Below are 22,290 nucleotides of genomic sequence, written 5' to 3'. Positions count from 1 at the left end.
AGTGAGCAATTCAACAAATAAAAGAGGTATGTTTTGCGAGCGGATGCGAAGCTAAATCATGTATTATGCATTCCTTCGTCCAACTTCGTTCCCATGATTGCTGTATTTAATACAAAATTGTGTACAATAATTCGTTCTATCAAACAAATTAGCAAGATGTTGAAGTAATCAGATGCAAATTTCATGCATCACTCAAATTTCATACAAGATTTCATCAAAGCAACGAAGAAAGTGGCACCTATACAGTGATCATTAGAGTGCCAATGAAAACGGCTATCTCGAATTTACAAAGCGAACTTGATTAAAAATGTTGATTCCCACGAAAAACTACCCTATGCAAAATATCAGCTCGATCGGACTTCATTTACTATTGTCGCAGATCTCAAAATTTAAGTTTTCTGAAAATCGAAAAATCACCTAAGGGTGGAGTAAAGGAAATCAGGGTTTTCATGTCTTAGAATTGCATGAAACAACCAGATTTTCTGTTACCTCAAAAAAAATACTTAAAAAATCGACTTTTCAGACAAAAACTAAGTGTCGAAAAGTCAATTTTTAACAATTTTTTTTTTAGAGATAACACTCTGTCTCGACGTTTCATGCAATTCTAAGACATTTGACATCAAAAAACTTTTTTTGAAGACCCCGAGTTCCAGAGTCGATTTTTGATAAAAAACAATTTTCGAGATGACAGTAGATCTCGACGTTTCATGCAGTTTTAAGACATTTGGCATCAAAATTTTTTTTTCGAAAACCCCGATTTCCTTTACTCCCCCCTTGGGTGATTTTTCGGTTTTCAAAAAACTCAAACTTTGACCGTTGTGCGACACTAGTAAACGAAATCCGTTCGAGCTGATATTTTGCATAGGGTAGTTTTTCGTGGGAATCATCAATTTTAATCAAGTTCGCTTTGAAAATTCGAGGGTCACTTTTTCCCATACATCCATTGGCACTCTAGTGATCATTCGTCAATTTTACTCACTTCTATTATTGATACATAACTGCTTTGCAGTCCAGTTAACGTACGCCCTAGTCCAGTTAACGAATGACTTCTGTATATGACGGGATGACGAACATCTTAAGCGAGTGTCTTCCGGGCTGCGGCAACATGGGCAATTGTACAACGAAATATAATATCAATACTAAGAGGACGAGGACTTATTGAGATCGGCAATTCATCGCATCACAAAAATGAAATGAAATGAAATATTAATAATCTTCATGACTCATATTCATAGTTCTCAACGACTCAATTCCTAATAAGAAAATAATAAGAAAAAGACAATGGAAAAAAATACAATGCCATAGATATTCATTCAAAATAAACCTACTTCATGATTTCATGTGTATTTTGCCTCAAAGTACGTATACTTCACGTATACTTCATCTACCATTCCACCCTATTATGTGTCACACTGATATTCATTAATCATTTTCAGATAGACAGTTGAATCTCCTGCCAGAAACTTATTTTCTTTTTTGTTTGACGGTTATGAGTACATATAAGAAACGACCTTTTTCAGGGCTACTATTTGGAGTTTTAAAAGAGTTAAACTAACAGATTGCTGAACAATGAAAAGAATTACATTTAAAAGAATAACTGTTCTGAATAATCAAAGCCCTTAGTCAAACTTCCGTCCGTGCCCCTATGTCAAACCCTTCTACTTTTTTGACGTGGGACTACGTCTAATCGGAATATATAGGGGGGTAAAATGAAAACATAAACACTGAACATGCAGGAAAAAAATGCAAGATTTCGAATGCTTATAACTCGAACATTTTCTACTGGATCGGAAAGATGTTTGCATCAATTGATAGGGAATATTTCTACGCATCTATTGCAATTAATAAAATGTTATTTTTCATTAGATAAATAATTGAATAACTGTAAAATGTTAAGCGTTATCTAAACGCCTTAACTGCTTCGTTTCGATTGGTCCGCTTTACGGTTTCCCCAACACAGACTTCAAAACCAAGCAGCCTTGGGGAAATCGGAATTGCAAATATGTACACGAAAGTAGGGGGACTTTTGTTCTCTCCGAAATGTGTTCCCTAACACAGACTTCTAAAACAAGTAGCGTTGGAGAAATCGACATTGCAAATACATGAAAGTAGGAGGAGCTTTTGTTCCCACCAAAATGTGTTTCCCTAACATAGACTTCAAATCCAAGGAGCGTGGGGGAATTAGCATTGCAAATACATGCAAGTCGTGGCATTTTTGTTCCGACTAAAATATGTTTCCTCAACACAGGCTTCATAACCAAGGTGTCTAGGGAAATTGGGATTGCAAATTTATGCAGATCGGGAGTATTTTTGTTCCGACTGAAATCTGTTTGCCTATAAAGACTTCTAAACCAAGGTGTCTGGGGAAACTGGCATTGCAAATACATGCACACTACGAGTACATTTGTACTCGCTTGCCTTTGTGCAGATTAGAATGCGTTTCCCTAACACGGTCTTCTAAACTTAGGTACCTGGTAAAATCGTGCAGACACTAGAGACATGGCATTTGTTCAAACTTTTTATTCACAACGCAAATATATTGAATTCAATTGAGTTCGGAAATTGTTTCATTTAATCAAAAATTTAATCAATACAAACAAATGATTACTAAGCTAAGGTAGTCCCACGTCAACCTTGCGGTTATATCATAGATACAACCCACCCTTTTTTATTCATTTCTTTTCTTTTTGGAGAAGAGAGAAGATGTGTGGCATGCCCAGTTCTGGTAACACGGGCATCGTCAGTTTAGCGATCAAGTGGGTTGGGCACTCGGCACATTTTCCGCCATCTCATCAGCAGGCAGTCACCGTTCGGCTTCGGGGGGTCACCGATTATCCTGCGGACGCTCAGGAACACACAGATATCTCATTGATAAGGATGATATACACAAAATACAGGAGAAGCTTACTGCCATTCAGAATATGCCTCAGCACAAGGGTAAGGATGGAAACAAAAGTACCCCCAACTTGCATATATCTGCAAAGCGGATTTCCCCAGGCACCTTCGTTTTGAAGTCCATGTTAGGTAAACACATTTCGGTGTGAACGAAAACGCCCCTGACTTGTATATCTTTGCAATTAGAGACGTCGGTTAATCGTTCGATTAATTCAAATAATCGAATATCTGGAATTATAATCGTTTAATTTTGTATCGAATAATTTGAAATCAAAATATGAATACATCGAATAATTGTCACTGTAATCGCGGTTTATGAAAGAATGAATCTTTCTCAAGCTTAATGCATTTTTAGGCCAAAAATTAGGCTATATAATTTTTTTTATCCAACATTTCTTATCCAACCATATAACATCGACAATCCGATAGACCACGCGACCAGAATGACAACGAGATACGTGATTATTTCAAGAATTAATATTCGTTCGATGATTCGAGTATTGAAAGACAATTATTCGAATGAATCAAATATTGAAAAATGCCCCAACGATTAATCGATAATCGAATAAATGAAGAATTTAGACATCACTATTTGCAATGTCGATTTCCATAGGCTCCTTAGTTTTGAAGTCTGTGTTGGGGAAACCGTAAATCGGGCCAATCAAAACGTTGCGATTAAAGGGTGTGTCACATCAAATTGCATCACGGAAAAAACGCTGTAGAAATTCGCCCAGTAGACCTATCTTTTTGAAAATTTTAGACAGTAAAATAAAATCTATTAAACAACTTTTGGCATTTTCTTTTTATTCATACTTCGAGCCCAAGCCCGTATGCTCGCACCTTCCTCTTTACCCCGTCCATAAGGTTCTGTACAACGTCAGGTTGTAGTTTTTTTGAACAGAAATCCATTTTCTCTTGAATTCCGCCTCCGATTTGACAACTTTTGTGTTCTTCCGGAAGGCCTGCTTCATAATCGCCCAATATTTCTTTATTGGGCGAAGCTCCGGCGCGTTGGGCGGGTTCATTTCCTTTGGCACGAAGGTGACCCCGTTGGCTTCGTACCACTCCAACACGTCCTTTGAATAGTGGCACGAAGCGAGATCCGGCCAGAAGATGGTCGGGCCCTCGTGCTGCTTCAATAGTGGTAGTAAGCGCTTCTGTAGGCACTCCTTAAGGTAAACCTGCCCGTTTACCGTGCCGGTCATCACGAAGGGGGCGCTCCGCTTTCCGCAAGAGCAGATCGCTTGCCACACCATGTACTTTTTGGAAAACTTGGATAGTTTCTGCTTGCGAATCTCCTCCGGAACGCTGAATTTGTCCTCTGCGGAGAAGAACAACAGTCCCGGCAGCTGACAAAAGTCCGCTTTGACGTAGGTTTCGTCGTCCATTACCAGGCAATGCGGCTTCGTCAGCATTTCGGTGTACAGCTTCCGTGATCGCGTCTTCTCCACCATGTTTTGCCTTTCGTCGCGGTTAGGAGCCTTCTGAACCTTGTATGTACGCAGGCCCTCCCGCTGCTTGGTCCGCTGGACGAATAAACTTGACAAATTCAGCTCATTGGCGACATCCCGGACCGAACTTCTCGGATCACGTCTAAACTGCTTAACTACGCGCTTGTGATCTGTTTCACTGACGGAGCATCCATTTTTGCCGTTCTTCACCTTCCGGTCGATGGTTAGGTTCTCGAAGTATCGTTTTAGTACTCTGCTGACCGTGGATTGGACGATTCCCAGCATCTTACCGATGTCCCGATGTGACAACTCCGGATTCTCGAAATGAGTGTACAAGATTAATTCACGACGCTTCTTTTTCTTTCTATACACTCTTATCTGATTATAAGCGAAAGCTGAAGATATAATTCCTAAAAATTAAATTTCTACAGCGTTTTTTCCGTGATGCAATTTGATGTGACACACCCTTTAAGGCGTTTAGATAACGCTTGACATTTCACAGTTATTCTGTTGTTTATCTCATGCAAAATAAAATTTTATTAATTGTGATAGATGCGTAAAAATGTCTCCTATCAATTGATGTAAACATCTTTCCGATCTATTAACACGTTAAGCCCCGAATTTTCCTTGCTGCACTTTCCATTCAGCCCGCAAAGCGTTTGCACAACATCAGCTCCCAAAGATACTTATTGTATAAATAGAAAATAGTCAGAAATTCGATTAGAAAGTAGTCTGTAACTGTTAGTCCCAGACTGTTAGTTCTGTAACTGTTAGTCCCAGTCAGTCAGCGCCTTCCTACCAAAAAGCTCAACGTCGGCCCCTAGGGACCGACGCGGGGCTCAACGTGTTGAGAAATGTTCGAGTTATAATCATTCGTTCATTTTACCCCCTGTATATTCCGGTTAGATGTAGTCCCATGTAAAAAAAAATGATCCCGATTCACTATTTAGGACTCAATTCAACGATCTTTGTGTCGATTAGAAGCTCAATGGCTTGGCTTGTTTTCCTTATTTTGTTTTGTTATTCATGCTCAAATCTCAAATCCGTCCGATCTGTTTCATACCAAGGTTTTATTTCTCTATAATCACCGCTCAGTTCCTTTGATCATTTCGTTTTATTGAGAATACTTTTGTCCACTTTTGCGTAATAGTACAGTTACATTACAATAATATACAATCAACAAATTATAACGCGGTTTTCTTTTCGATTTTAAATGCTCACATTTCATCTGCCTGCTCCATCAATGTTTTCTGTTCTAGTTTGTTTTTTTATTCTGTTTGTTTGTTTGCTTGTTTTGCTCAAATTTCTTAAGCTACATTAAATTTAATTCCATAATAATGTTAGCGTTTTTATTCGGCCCCTCCGGGGATTTGCATTTTGTCCCGAAAGAAGAGTTTCTCCCAATTTTCTGCCGTCGTCTACACAAAAAGCCGTTTCGTTCCGTGTGCCATTGCAACAATTTTGTTTTTGCTGGTATTTGGATAAATTTACGCGCGATTGGTAATAAATACGATTACAAAAATAGCGTCTGTATGAGTGTGTGTGTTCGCCCAGCTTCATCTCTTCTTCATTTCGGCTATAAAGTGTTGTATAATTCCATTTATTCCAAATTTTTTGTTGTCGTTATTGTTTGGGATGCAATTCGAGTCGTCAAACCGTGTACAGAAGGGGTAATTTACAATTCAGGAAGGATTGTTATCCCGGCAGACTTCCGAGCGTGGGTGGGGATCAATCACCCACATCACCACCTTCTTTCTTGGCCGTTCCTTGAATTTGTCGTCTCTCGTTTCTGTGACTTTTCTTTTCCTTATGTTTTAATTGCATTCACTTTTCGATATATTTAATCATTGACATCGGTTTCTTTCCAGTTCCAGCTGTTCGCCTTTCGCTTTCACTTATTTGTTTGTTTCATTTCATTTGGCAGACGTTCAGTGAAAACTCAGTGGCTAATATCTAGTTTTGTTTTTACATACTGTTCCACGTCGTAATAACAACGCGCGTTTTCAAAAGCACAGGCAAATCAAGGCAACTTCTCGCTGTTTTTCTGTTTTTTTTTCAATTTGTTTTCAGTTAAAATTATCAAACATCTCAAGCAGCGAAAAGCGAGGCTCTTTTTCTGTACAGTTTTTTTTTATTAAAATCACACGTCGCGTTTTCGGGATGTTCCGGTTTTTTGATTGCGCTACACAGCTCTCGATTCCGACAATACTTTCATTGGCTATTGTTTTCTGATGGCATGGCTATGTTGGATTCCGGGAAAGTATGGATTATTTTTTATTTGTTTGGTTTCGTTGTTATTAACATTGATCACAAACACGTATAAGGAAGGCATTTATGTTTGTTCTTTATTCTTCTCGATAAATTTCAATAGCTATGTAGAGATTGTTATTTTGATTCACAAGTTTTGTTCTGTGTAAAGTTGATTTGTTATTGTAGATTTTTACGAGCTTTTTTTTCTATTTCCTGGGTGTATTTTGATAACATGTTTTTTGCGACTTCTGAACGCATCTTTAATTTTTCCGAGTGGCGGACACAATCAGCTGATTCTAGTTCAGTTGTCGCTATCTACATGCAGTCCTCTAGTGTTGTATATTTAGAATTCAAATTCAGGACGAATTGTTATAAGAATGTCTGAATTCATGATGGACCTTCAAGAAAAAACAATCCGATATTTAGCAGTGTGACTAATGTAAAAGCAATTGGAACTAAACATGTTTGTTTCTCAAATCCTTCTGAAGAGCACTGCGCTAAACCTGCAAAATACTTCCATGAGTTAGAACCAGGGCTATGAACTCGAAGTCAGAATCGAGCAGTCGGAATGAATTTCATTGTATTAGAAGTCGGAGTCGGAAATATTTTACCGATTTCCAGTTAAATAACTCAAGAAAATCAAAATATTCCGATCATTAAACAAAATTTTATTTCATTATAAGGAAACTTTGATGTTAATTTTGTTTATTACCAGCATGGTTAATAATGCGAACCGAATGGGAATAATACTTTGCAAAAACACCGCAAAACATAAACATTATCCATTTTACGATATACGCAACCAGGGGCCATCAAATTATCTAACGTTTTGGTGACTGCAAGAACAGATAATATCATAATTCAGCTTTCGGACAAGGCCAGGAAAATGGGACCAATCATTTTGGAGACAATTTCCATTTTACAACACGCACCCAGTCGAAAGTAAACAAAAATGAAAAGCAACATCGAATTCGAACCAGAAACGTCATTAAATCATTAAACCTGTATTCTATCATCACTCGACCATCACGACTCCTTGACCCAGTGCAGACAAATTATTGAATAAAATTTCGAGTCTTGTTAAGTTAAGTTGTTGAATTATAGATACTTTGAGCTTTTTCAGTTCATTCGTCTTTAGTTTTGAGATAGTCCCTTGCGGACAAACTTCAAGCTGAACTCCCTCCATCTTGTCTTGAGGAAGACATTCGAATGTCGCCGAGACTCGTCCAGCAAACAGTGTTCACCATTCAAGCACCCTACAAAGAATAGGGCCTTGTTCTTTCCTTTCTTGTTTGATTATAGATACTTAAAACTTCTGCAGTTCATTCGTCTCGAGCCCTGAGAAGGGCCCTCGTGGAATGAAAGTTTACTCCAATCTCGTTCTTCGTCTGCCTTGAGAAAGACACTTCATTGTCGTTCGACATTCTTCCAAAAATGGAAGTGAAGTGACGAAATGTGTTGAAAGTCACTATAATACAGATGGAAAAATAAAATAGATAATCTCAACAAACAACTTAAAAATATATATACCCGTTATATCGGAATCTATGTGGCATGTCTTATGAGCCCTGAGTCTGAGAAATAGAGTCCACATCGGTCACACAGAGAATCCTGCAAATCATTGAAATATCCTTGTTTGCTTTAGCGTTGATTAAACTTTGACGGTAACTGTTCGAAGTAGTCTCCGCAACCTTTTCTGCCACGTGTCACACGCTTAGTCACACGTAGTTGAGCCATCTTGGGAAGAGGACAATTTTTTTTCGGAGAGATTGTAAACGAGCTGTTTGATGCTTCACTGTCATTCTCTGAGTCATGTGTCCGTGTGTTCTGCTAGTTTGAAGTGGATTTAGATTTTGCGGCGGACAATGGTTCATCAAATATTGTTGCTTCTTTTCCAAATGCAATAGCCAGAAGAAGTAGCAGTAGCGGATTGTTTCGCAGAAAATCCTCGACAGTCTTGGAATAATATGTGTTAAATGAAGCTGTTGGAGATCTTACGTTAGAACATAAGAAAAATAGTGAACCATATTTGAATTGTATAACTCAGAATCTCACTACATATTGTGAACCAAACAATTTATAGCTAAAGGGTGTGTCACATCAAATTGCATCACGGAAAAAACGCTGTAGAAATTTAATTTTTAGGAATTATATCTTCAGCTTTCGCTTTAAAATCAGATAAGAGTGTATAGATCACGTTGGCCATGCTTCACTGTCAATTTTTCGTAAATTTGGAAAAATGTCGTCGAACGCAAAAGAGCGTCGTGAATGAATCCTGTACACTCATTTCGAGAATCCGGAGTTGTCACATCGGGACATCGGTAAGATGCTGGGAATCGTCCAATCCACGGTCAGCAGAGTACTAAAACGATACTTCGAGAACCTAACCATCGACCGGAAGGTGAAGAACGGCAAAAATGGATGCTCCGTCAGTGAAAAAGATCACAAGCGCGTAGTTAAGCAGTTTAGACGTGATCCGAGAAGTTCGGTCCGGGATGTCGCCAATAAGCTGAATTTGTCAAGTTCATTCGTCCAGCGGACCAAGCAGTGGGAGGGCCTGCGTACATACAAGGTTCAGAAGGCTCCTAACCGCGACGAAAGGCAAAACATGGTGGGGAAGACGCGAGCCCGGAAGCTGTGCACCGAAATGCTGACGAAGCCGCATTGCCTGGTAATGGACGACGAAACCTACGTCAAGGCGGACTTTCGTCAGCTGCCGGGCCTGTTGTTCTTCTCCGCAAAGGACAAATTCAGCGTTCCGGAGGAGATTCGCATACATAAACTATCCAAGTTTGCCAAAAAGTACATGGTGTGGCAAGCGATCTGCTCTTGCGGAAAGCGGAGCGCCCCCTTCGTGATGACCGGCACGGTAAACGGGCAGGTTTATCTTAAGGAGTGCCTACAGAAGCGCTTACTACCACTATTGAAGCAGCACGAGGGCCCGACCATTTTCTGGCCGGATCTCGCTTCGTGCCACTATTCAAAGGACGTGTTGGAGTGGTACGAAGCCAATGGGGTCACCTTCGTGCCAAAGGAAATGAACCCGCCCAACGCGCCGGAGCTTCGCCCAATAGAGAAATATTGGGCGATTATGAAGCAGGCCCTCCGGAAGAACCCAAAAGTTGTCAAATCGGAGGCGGACTTCAAGAGAAAATGGATTTCTGTTCAAAAAAAACTATATCCTGACGTTGTACAGAACCTTATGGACGGGGTAAAGAGGAAGGTATGAGCATACGGGCTTGGGCTCGAAGTATGAAAAATGGAAAATGCCAAAAGTTGTTTAATAGTTTTTATTTTACTGTCTAAAATTTTCAAAAGGATCGGTCTACTGGGCGAATTTCTACAGCGTTTTTTCCGTGATGCAATTTGATGTGACACACCCTTTAGCTTGAAATTAGTATGTTAATTCGTATCAACCGCATTTCCGTTTTCTATCTTTCTCCCACCCGATCGTTGCGCGGGAAACCGACGACGAACGAGGTCGATTACACGATAGGATAGAATTGTTCAGTTCTGATCGAAACGTTATCGAATAAACTTGTACATTTCGAAAAGTGAGGTTTTAATAAAAGATTTGGACTTCGACGCATTGACGCTCAGTATTAGATCCCGGAGGAGGCGATCTGGCGTAGTGGTAACATCCATGCCTCTCACGCTCAAGGTCACGAGTTCAATTCTCACTCCCGACATTCTTCCAAAAATGGAAATAGAAGTGACGAACCAGCCAAATGAGTTGAAAGTCACTATAATACAGATAAAAAAAAAAATAAAATAAATTAGATCCCGAAAAGGACTTTGTTCATCATCGCAACGAATTCCACCGTATTTTCGTCCGTGCCCGCCAGTAGTCGCCCAGGTTCGCCGTAACAGAAGCTATAGACGAGACATCCAACGGTTGCATCTTGTTGCTGCAGTGGGGTGGGAAGACAACGATCGTAATACAGTAATCGTTCGCTAACTAGTACTGGTTTTACTGGTCTGCTTTTTAACTGGGCGAACGTTAACGGCCAGTTAAAAAGCAGAATTTCGTAAACAATCGACGCCATATTCAAATACAAGATTTACTATGAGGAGCATTCGAATGTAACTTGAGATGTTATGAAAATTGACATTATTTTCGCATGACAAAAACATTGATTAAATTACAGAAAAATAATTTCCTCAAATTATATTTCATACCTGCTGTTGCACTCAATGCGAAACTTCAATTGGAAAACTTTTGTTTATCCAATTTCATGATCAACGCGAATCAAACAATTCATTGAAGTTCCCCTCGATTTTATTTGACGTTTTACATGCCGGACCAGTTAGAACGCGAATGTCGATAACTGGTCTTCTCTTTTCGCCCAGTTAGCGAATGTTTACTGTATATGCATTCCTAGCTTTCTCCGTAACTGCCAAGTTCTTCGTATGTGAAGAATGTCCGTTTACCAGTAACAGAACCATGCCAGTCGTACCCCAACAGTACACATTTTTAAAGAAGACTATTTCTTTTAATTTATTGCTTTAACTTACTTAAAGCTTAATAAGGCTTGTTTTTCAACACTCCACAATGAAGACAAATGCATGCGAATCTTCGCGTATTTCTTCCGTTAACCAATCAATACGAACGCGCGGGATCACTTGCAAAGAAGCGAAAAAAGATAGAACTTCCCAAGCTTTTGCTGCGAAAAAACACAAAATCGCGTTGCTTTTGCAGCAGACTCTGCCCACTTCAGAAATTTTGGAACAAAACAATCTAGATGGGTGCAACAAAATATAAAAATTTTCGCTCAGCTTTACATCGGTGGAACGATAGCCTAAGGTCATCCGCACCAACGCGTTACTATTCAGGGATTCTAGTCGCGAGTTTTAGCCGTTGTCAATTTATGAACTCTTCGATTTGCGCACCCGTCGTTGCTATCGCGGTTGCTATAGTATCAGTTCTTTTTCGCACCGCAGGTTGCTAAATACGATTGCTATTACTAGAAGAAATGACAAGTGTCAGTTGATTCTCTTTTCGTCGCGTTCATTTTTTGATAGATAAATGTAATATATACACTTCCGAAATAATACTCCAGAGCAGAATCACAAAAAACCAACACAAGACGAATGGAACCCACAACAGATGTTCGACATTTGTTGAAAATAGCAACACTTGGCTCGGTTGCTATCGCGTTGCCAAATTTGTTAACTCACTATTCACCGAGAGGCAGATTACTATTTCCCACACCTGAAGCGCAACCACCAGTGGGGTTGCTGCGTTATGGTGAGGGTTATCAAAATGTCTGTAACAACGCATTGGTGCGGATGCCCTAAGGCGGCGGTGTTGTATTGGTGTGGTTATATTGCTTCCCCCTTGCTTCGTTCGAATTCGCCAGCTTCTATCGAACAAAATTGTTCGATTCTCTTCGTACAATCAAATTCTCGTGCGTACTCCGAGCCAATTTCACCTTACCCTAAGCTGTCACTGGAGGCCAGAGATGCCAGGTACGAGAACATGTCTTCATTTTGAAGACATCTGACTTATTGTGAAGACATTTCATTTTGTGAAGACATTTTGAAGACATTGTGAAATATGTGAAGACATTTCAGTGTGAGAGTGTATGTGTATTTTTGGGAGCTATCATTTCCATAAAATACCTGCTATTGGCTGAAAATATCGTCAAAAGAAGTAAGGCTTTTGTCACAGTGTCATTCGCTCGCTTTTTTTATCAGTGCTCCTTGTTTACTTTTGTCTTTAGTAAACAATGGAGACTTTTGCCTCGGTGTCATTCATTCGCTTTTTTTCGAGACCACTTTACCTAAGTGGTGCGGACTCAATCCACTTCATTTTCAAGCAAATTCATGCATGTTTTCAAGCGATTTCTTGAAATAAATTCTCAGACCATCAGAGATGCCAGATTTACAAATATGTTTCTTGCAGGTAAGGAAAAATCTTGAACGAAAATTGTCTCTGATAATTATTTTCTGTTCTAGTTAAGATTGTTTTGCTGAAATGCAAGGAGATTTATTGAAAAATAGTCAAGTTAGGGTCAGGACTATGTCTTCTAAGTATTTAAACAACATCGAATAAAAATGTTCATTCTATTTTCAACAACTTACATTCGCTTTCGGATCTGCTTATGACGAAATATGGGTTACTGTTCGATATTGTTACCACAGACATGGTTCATGGCCGTGTAGTGATGTAAAACTTGTATAGCCTTGCATGGCGGATGGAAAATATACACTGAATTTTCTTACAAATTTCATCAACGACAAGACCGCAAGCCTTGGTGGATGTCCGATATATATATACGAAGAAATACTGATTTTTATAAAAATTAACAACGCGTATGTATGGGTAGATCGTTGAAACATTTAAACACACTTACAACACATAAGTTGTTAAGTGGTCCGAAAAATCAATTTTTTCCACTTTTTCCCAAAAATGACAAATGAAAATTAATAACTTTTGAATCACTGAACCGATTTAGATGATCGACATATAAAATTGAAACTAATGACCTAGCCTTTTATTAAAAAATATTTAACTTGCGAAAAAAATAATTATACTTTAGTAATTATTGATTGTAGTCGTTTTTTATTCTTTTATGACTTTGGACTAGAGGGCGCTAAATTTTTTTTATATTTTTTCTTGAAAGCTGTGGATTTTTTACATAACATATCTCGATATCAGAGATACTACTTTTTCTTTTTTTAGATATGATTTTTCAAAGTTAACTGGTGGTTCGAAAAATCATGTTCCCCCCTTTGTCCAAAAATAACTTTCTGCAAAAAATCATAACATTTGAACTACTGAACCGATTTAGATGATCGATATATTAATATAAAAAAATAAGTAAAATTCGAAAAAAAATCACACTTGGAAGATTGGATTCTAGTAGCATAGGTCTAGTTTAGTCACATATGAATATTGATCGAAGACTTAAAACATGTGAAATTTACAAAATTATAACTTTAAAACGATAATTATAGCATCTCTGATATCGAGATGTGTTAGGTAAATAATCCTCAGCTTTCCATAAAAAATATAAATAAATATAGCGCTCCTATCTTCAACCGAGAAAACTACGAAAAACTAACTCAATCAATAATTTAAAAAAACAAAAATTCAATTTTTTCGCAAAAGTAATATTTTTTCAAAGAAAAATAACTCGTAAGCTTCAATTTGATATGTCGATGATATGAATCGGTCCAATAGTTCACAAGTTATGACATTTTGTAGTGGGAAAAATGGGGAAAATTAGTTTTTCGAACCATCGATTGGTTTTGAAAAGTCATATTTCAAAAAACGAAAAAATTGCATCTCAGATATCGAGATCTTTTATGTAAAAAATTCTCAGCTTTCAAGAAAAAATATAAAAAAAGATAGCGCCCCCTAGCCCAAAGCCATGAAAACATTAAAAAACGACTACAATGAATAGTTACGAAAATAGGATCCATATTATCTGCAAGTTCAATATTTCTCAATTGAAGCTCATTGGCTTCAATTTGATATGTCGATCATCTAAATCGGTTAAGTGGTTCAAAAGTTATAAATTTTTGAAAAAAGTCGATTGGGAAAAAGTGGAAAAAAATAATTTTTTGGATCACCCTAAAATGGAAATGGGCACCCTAATGAAAAAATAAAAAAATACGAGTCTAATGTTTTGCGATAAAGAACAAAATTACCACTTCTGACGAAGATCTGAGAACTACTATATTGGTTTGGCATGGAATGGTTGTATATATATACAAAATACAATCTTACGTGCATCACGATGTACAAAGTATTAATGAATATGTGAAAATTAACGTTAAAAGACATTTCTATAGATCTGCACACTTTTACAGACTTTTCCACATTTTTAACAGACATTCACATGTTTTTACAGACTTTTTTTAAAAATCATCTGGCATCTCTTCCTTCCACTTTTTATCGAATGTTTTCAAATCGCAGGAGTAAACATTTACGTGACTCTGACTTCGTTTGTTTTCATTTCGTTCGGAAAAACGTTATGTCAAAGAGAGGGGACATTAAAATGCGTTGCTGAGTGAAAGGCTGAGATGCTCTTTCAGAGAAGCAATGGTTAATTAAACAATTGACGGAAAAATGTAGTTCGTTCATTTTATGATTTTAATTATGTTTGCCCTTGACAAGAATACCTCTTTTATAGTGTTGATTATCATAAGAAAAATAACACTCCTGATCGTTGGATCTCTTTTGACATTTCAATTCGATCTTTTTTGACAGCCGTTTTGATTCAGTCCGCACTACCTAGCACTTTACAAATCGAATGTTTCCCGGTTACATACAGTAATTAGTTTTATGGATATGGTTTGCGTTACAACCATAACTTCAAAGCTGAATAAACTCATTCAGTTATTCATAAAAGTTGTTCGACAAACGAGAGTAATTCATTCTGTTTTTTTTTTGCATTTGAATCGTTTCGTACAGCTCACCCTAATAAAACATTTTTCACAGCTCCTTTTTTGTGAAAGAGTTGGAGTTCAATCAATCAACGGTTAATCACATCAATTATAATTTCTAAACCCATAAAATTTAGTTCGCAGTTCTTCGTTCATATTTATTGAAATAAACTTCTAACCCTCAATAAAGGTTTAATGAAACGTGTATACAGCACTATATTTATTACATAGAATAATCTATCAATCATTGTTCAAAATTAAATTATAAATTTTAGTTTATTCGATATGATTGTGAAGATATTTTTTCGTACCATTTGAAGGCATCTGACAAAATCACCTGCTTTGTCAGATTCGCATGATTTCGTGATTCAATGTGAATGACGCCATGAGCAGGAATTCTAGATCAACATGTCAAAAGGGCCTATCTTCTATGATCGATTATCTTCATCTACATTCTTTTCCAGTAATAACTCAGCATAGCATTAACAGCATTTCCTGATGTGTTCGACGATAACGGGTGTGATCGAGAACCTTGTTTATCAAACTACATGGCAAAACTCTGTCTGTCATGGCGGAATCTGTCTGAAAGGCCGTGATTATCGAAAGAGAAAGTTGATGAAGAGCAGCGATCAAAGAAGATAGACCCTTTTGACATGTTGAATTATAGGTGGAGCAGATGGTAGAGGTGATTTTTTCAAATGTCTTCACATGGTACGAAAATATGTCTTCATCATCATATCGGAGGGAACTAAAATTCATAACTCACTTTTGAACAAAGTTTGATAACTTTTTCAATGTTTATTTTAATTAATATTGTTATATAGCGCATTTCATTAAGCTTACCTTGAGGTTTTGAAGTTTATTTCGATAAATGTGAACAAGGAATATAAGGGAACTGGGGAGAATGTGTTCACCCCAAGGAACCTGCTCATTCCCCGTGTCCACATACCACTAAAATTCCCGTAACATTCCCACAAGAATATTGTAGCTCTACTTATTGTAGTTTAAGAGAGTAAGCGGTTTTTATTATGAAAATTGACAAATAGTACGTTATTCATTATTAGAAAAAAGGTGAAAAATCGAACATTTCTTAAGTGAGGAGGTAAAGTGGTCACCTGTTGGAGACAAAGTGGTCACTCGCGCATATCACGCTAGAAGGGATAGATTTATGCGCGTTTTCTTGGTCAAATTTGTTTAAATCATCATTGATATAGTAGAAACTTGTATGAAATGAGCTAGGCCTATTCATCTTGAATCGTGAAATATTCTCATGCGTACAAAAACGTAGTAGTAAACACATAACATTTGATAATGAATCTTGGTTCTGGTTGGGATGGCGTATTTTTTCTGGGTCAAAACCACAAAAGGGACACCTTTAGGAGCAGAAGGTGATATGGTATATCAGCTTTTGAAAAGAGAACATTGTCAGTAGTAATCCTCCACTGACCACTTTGTCCCCCAAACAACGAAATGCGAAATAATCGCTGAAATTGAATAAAATATCTGTTCACCTGTCCTGGAATATGTGAACAGTCGACTAAACTGTTGATTTTTCGAAAATATCAAGTCAAATAAACTGAATTTCACTATGAATTCCTTAATAAATTTCATTTATTCATGTTTACCAATTCAAAACTACGGCCGAATGTCGAGAGAGCGATCTATGCTAAATTTTTTCATTATAATGTAAAGTTGTCATCAAAAACACTTTTCGTATGAGATTTTTTCACCACTTGCAAAAAAGACTTTTCAAGAAAAGAGCTGGGCTGTCAACGTACAAAAAGGTAAAGACCTCAAACCGCGACGAAAAGAAGCAAAACAAATCGGCCAAAACGAGGACACGGAAGTTGTACACGACGATGTTGACCAAGTTCGACTGTATAACGATATGGATGACGAAATGTACGTTAAAACCGACTTTAACCACCTTCCGGGAAGAAAATTCTACACGGGGACGGGAAGGGGCAAGGTGACAGAGATATTTAAAAACATTAAATTGTCGAAATTCGCAAAGAAATATCTGGTTTGGCAGGCGATATGCGAAGAGCAGCATTTTTGTAATAACCGGCATCATCAACCAGGAAGTTTACGTCAGAGTGCCTCCAAAAACGACTACTACCTGCAGCAGCACACGGGTTCTGTGCTGTTTCGGCCGGATTTGGCCTCATGCCACTACGGCAAAAAGGCCCTGGAGTGGTATGCGGCTAACAACGTCCAATTCGTGCCCAAGGATAAGAAAACACCCAACACCCAGAGCTTCGCCCGATCGAACAATACTGGGCCATCGTAAAGCGGAATTTACGGAAGACGAAAAAAGTCGTCAGGAGCGAGCAGCAATTCAAGGTTAACTGACGTGTAGCAGCTGAGAAGGTCGACAAATCGGCTGTACAAAATCTGATGCAGCATGTGAAAATGAGGGCCCGAGCATTCGTTTTTTATCCGCAGGAGAACTAACCATATATATATTTTTTAAATAATGTAATGTATGAACTTCAAAAAAAATGCTTTTTTTAAATTCAGAATAAACATACTCTAAACGTTATTTTGTCTTAGCACTTTTTCGTCGTTCCATCCTTTACCATATTATGTTCACCAATCCAATTACAGTTTGTCTACTGCTCATATATCCTCATATATGTACCTCATTGACTCTATTGGAAACATTCCGCAAGTGAAAAAAACTATGAATAGGTTATACCTATGATATAACCGCAAAGTCGACGAAGGACTGCCGTTGGCTAAGTAATCAATTGTATTTCTTCAATTAGCAATAATCCCACCTTGGATGTTCCTTATTGGGTATGATAACGTCGCTGCGTAGAGCTATCTTTTGTTAAATTATTGATTAAACTAGCGAATTAATGAAACTATTAAAGAATTCAATTGCAAACAAATCCCAATTTAAGTTGACTTCATGCATTATGGAAGTAGTTATCGCAGCAAATAGTTATCAACATTTTTTCTAATCATCAAAGAAGTTCAGTGAGCTGACGACATGAAGGGATATCTTCAAATGCAGTCTTGAATAATCGAGCCAAAGCGTTGCATTTGTACCCGCTTTTGTAGACCGTGATAGCAAAACGCATTCCGGAGTGTAAAAATGCATGGGGGTATAAAAGTATTGCCGACATGAATGTATGTGCAATGTCGAGTTTCCTAACTATTTGATTTCAGAATCTGTATTTGGAAAACACATTCCGGTTTGCAAAAATACAAGCGAGTACAAAAGTACCCGTAATTTGCATCTATTTTGCAATTCCAATTTGCCCAGGCTCCATTTTTTTGAAATCTGTGTTGGGGAAACATTCCAATTTGCAGAAACACAAACGAGTACAAAAGTACCCGCAGTTGTATCTATTTTGCAATGCCGATTTACTCAGGCTCCATAGTTTTGAAATTTGTGTTAGGGAAACATTCCGATTTGCAGAAACGCGAGTGAGTACAAAAGTACCCGCAGCTCTCATCTCTTTGCAATGCCGATTTTCCCAGGTTTTATGATTTTGAAGTTTGTGTTAGGGAAACATTCCGATTTCCAAAAACGCAAACGAGTACAAAAGCACCCACTGCTTGCATCTAAAATGCGAATTTCCCCTGGCTACATGGGTTTGAAGACTGTTAGGGAAACATTCCGATTTGCAGAAATGCAAGCAAGTACAAAATTACCTGCAGGTCGCATCTATTTTGCAAAGCCGATTTCCCCAGGCTTCATGATTTAGAATTCTGTGTTAGGGAAACATTCCAATTTGCAAAATACAAACGAGTACAAAAGTACCCGCTGCTTGCATCTAATTTGCTATGCCGATTTCCACAGGCTCCATGGTTTCGAAGTCTATGTTAGGGAAACATCCATCCATTCCAGCGATCGTACTCCAATCGTTGCGCAATCATAACTGAGTGGTTTTCCGAGCAGCACTCGCTTATATACCGATTGGTGTGATTTTAATAGCCTGTTTTGAGAGCAATTTTAGGGCTATTGAAACAAGTTTTTGGATCAGAAAGTAACAAGCATATAACGCGTAGACATTTTATCTTTCGAATGAAGTGTTTATCATACCATTTTTTTCAGTTGTTTAGGAGCCATTAACGCTCAAAATCTCGTTCTCCGGCGTAACGCTTTCTTCTTCGAAACTTTGAACTTACACCCCAGTATAGAAATGAAAGACGTAGTACTACGTCAATTCACTCATACTAAAACAAGCTTAACAAATAAACGAAAAATGTTCGATTAGTTGATGGACGATTCATTTCAAAAATCGAACATCAAAAGGTACGAGCAGTCTTCAGAAAACATACGCTGTGCTGCGCTTGCATTCAATTTTCAACAGCGCGTGTTCATAACAAACACGTGTTTTCTCTTGATACGAAGTGTACCAAATTCATAAACAAAAGAGCGCCGAATGAACACAGCGCAGAATTCAGATACTAAACAACGCTTCTCACTTCAACAGCGCCCCTCCATACCAACCGTATGCGCTCGTGTGAACAAATATAATTCAACAGAGAAGCAAACCCGATTCAAGCGCGGTGTAAAACAGGTAGGGGAGGTGGGGGTAAAACGGACATGTTAAGAACAACTTCAATTATATCTTTGGAAACTCATGTTTCCCAAATCTTTAATGCAGTTTCTTGCAATTCAATACCTAAGTGGTCAAATATTTTACAAAAAAGTGTTTCTCAATGTTTTTGACTGAAATTAAAACAGACCGAAAAGTATAACTTTTTTTTTCGATGCGAGTAAAATGGACATATAGTGGGGATAATATGGACAGGTTTCTAATATATGAAGCGTAGAAGTTTATCGATCGTGAGAGGAATAATTTTATTCAACCAAGGTCTGAACTCATCACGAATGTCCGTTAAATGATTAAAAAAACGAATTAATCCACCTCGAAGTGATATCGTGCATTTCAGCAGTATAAACGGAAAGACCCTCAACTATTTTGCTTTTGGTTCCAGTCAGTTTCTGAACAGTCCACATTTGGCGATTTGATTTCCATTTATAGACGCAGGGCATTCCTTAGAAATAGATTAAACAGACTTTTCACAGCCCATCTCACTTCCACTGGCAACTGTCCGTTTTAGCCCACCAGTATAATTATTTCAACAATTTAAATTTTGCACTCAAAAATGAATTTACTTTTCCGTACATATAATATAATATCGCTTCTCTGTTAACTCACAAAACGAGATACAACCATCAGCGAATTTAATTATGATATTAAACCACTCAAAATACTTAATATCGAAGCAGTTATATTACATCCACACGCAGAATCATGTTTGATTTTCGGTTTTTGTTTCCCTGTTCCACTTTTGATTAGTATTCATTGCTATAGGGTGGCTTAAATATTGTAGAATAACATGTAGAAGGCATTAACAGGAATTTGAAATTCGAGATGTAACTGTACAAATCAACCACCTGTCCATTTTACCCCCACTGACCGTATTACCCACGGTTCCTAAAGGAGGGATAGGAAGAGTGAGGGAGGAATATTTATGCATTGTGAATTTATTTTACATAACATTCTTTGTGTGGACACCGACTGGACAACATCGTTGCTGGACGAGCTGGACGGCGAGGGATCGAGTGCCTTTCTCAAGGCAGGAGGGCGGAGGTGGTAGCGCTGGAGTAGAATAGAGTAGAGTTTTCAAAGGGCCTTTCTCAAGGCTAGAGATGAATGAACTGCAAAAGTTTAAAGTCTCTATAATTCAAGACCTTCCTTCCTTCCTTTTACATAAAATGAGTCAAACTGAAGTAAACATCTGAATAACTGGGTGAAACCGGATAATATTTCTAAATAAAACCGTTCAAAAAATTGAAGATTTTTGGATTTAACCGTTTGACTGGATCGAGTAAAAAAACTGGAGGATGCCACCAACTCAAGTCAGCGTAGAAAGACTGTACTCTGCTTTGAAAATTTTGAAGCCAGATCTTCGAGCCTCCAAGAAGGAAGATTTGCCTGAAGCAATTTTGTTTGTTACGGAAATAAAACTTTTTTTTTCAGCAGGAGTCGGAGTCGGTACTAATAATTGTGACGAATCGGATTCCGGAAATTTTTCTCCGACTCCACAGCCCTGGTTAGAACAGTTTAATCGAGCTTCTGATGGGCGCTTGTTTTTATATCATGGAAACGTTTCCTACTGGCAGTGTCAATCGAATCTTTAAATTGGGCATTTCTATTATGGTATTTATTTTTATAAAACTCATACGCAATCAACAAGGGCGACTGTGTACCAATTAGTTTTTCATCTAACCACATCTTCCACTCGGCTCAACGCAATGTTCTTGAAAACATCTACCTTCACCTCAATCCTCGTTTAACTAATAGGCTCGCGTAACTGTGGAATGTTGTCTGAACTATCGGCTTAAATTGAGATAAATAATTCAGTTGGGCTTTTTCCCCATTACTTAGAAGTGATACTAAACTATAATCTATATTTACATGTCGAACAAAGATTACTTTACGGTCCTTAACGTGTTTCTCTTCCAATGTTTGGTCGCGACACAATATTCACTGGGCTAAGCTAAAAACGGTAATTTATAGCGATAAATCGAATCTTGTCTTCCCTAACTCTTAAACAGACTGCGTGAGATATAGTGGTTTTTTTTGTTTTCTGTGTGTGTCACATTAGCTCAGCTTAAAACTAGGCGCGTTTCTTACGGGTTAAAAACAAGAAAGAAATACTGTGACTTCCGGATGCGTTCGCTTCCCGTTGGGACTCAGCCCATTCTTCCCAGCCCACATCCTTCATCCACACGAAAACAGAGTGCGGTTGGGTGGTGGTGGTGGGTGGCGGCGAGGAACAACAAAATAATGGTACGATAATAAAACTTATTTAACACAGCTGCTTATCGAAACATGATACACTAAAGTTAAATCCGTTGCGCTAGCAGTAATGCTGCTGCTGCTGCTGCTGCTATCACGGTTGTGGTTGACCATCGGTGCAGACCGGACGCTGCATTGTGGCCACCCTTCGACGCCCCACCCACGCTGGACAAACTGACGCTACCTTCCGGTTTGTCGACGCTTCTGCTGCTGGCCACCTCCTCCCTACCGTTGGCCACCAATCGATCGATCTCGTTGCTCATATCGTCATCCAGCTGGAAGTTGTCGCTGTCATCGATCGGGGTGTTATGAATCGGGACCGCCTCGTTAGTCGTTGTTGGTTCCGTAGTGGACGTTGTGGTGGTTGTTGTGGTCGTCGTAGTCGTCGGCACCAGAGTGCCATTCTCAATCCAATAGATGGGACTGAATTCGATCTTGACGTCCTCCATGTCCTTGCTCAACATCTGGAAAAC

General features: G+C 38.3%; 1 protein-coding gene across 3 annotated transcripts in view; it reads right to left on the bottom strand.

Moving 5' to 3' along the window:
• Positions 1-5,404: 5,404 nt before the first annotated feature.
• Positions 5,405-22,290, bottom strand: part of LOC129767563 (protein unzipped) — a 296,485-nt gene continuing 279,599 nt past the window's right edge. For all 3 annotated transcript variants that reach the window (XM_055768596.1, XM_055768595.1, XM_055768597.1), the window contains one exon: positions 5,405-22,281. In XM_055768596.1, coding sequence (XP_055624571.1) covers positions 21,865-22,281 — 417 coding nt within the window. In that variant the 3' untranslated portion in view covers positions 5,405-21,864. The remainder of the gene's footprint in view (positions 22,282-22,290) is intronic.

The sequence above is a fragment of the Toxorhynchites rutilus genome, chromosome 2 (genome assembly GCF_029784135.1).
Source record: "Toxorhynchites rutilus septentrionalis strain SRP chromosome 2, ASM2978413v1, whole genome shotgun sequence".
NCBI classification, from domain to species: Eukaryota; Metazoa; Arthropoda; class Insecta; order Diptera; family Culicidae; genus Toxorhynchites; species Toxorhynchites rutilus.
This window is presented reverse-complemented; position numbering and strand designations above follow the sequence as displayed.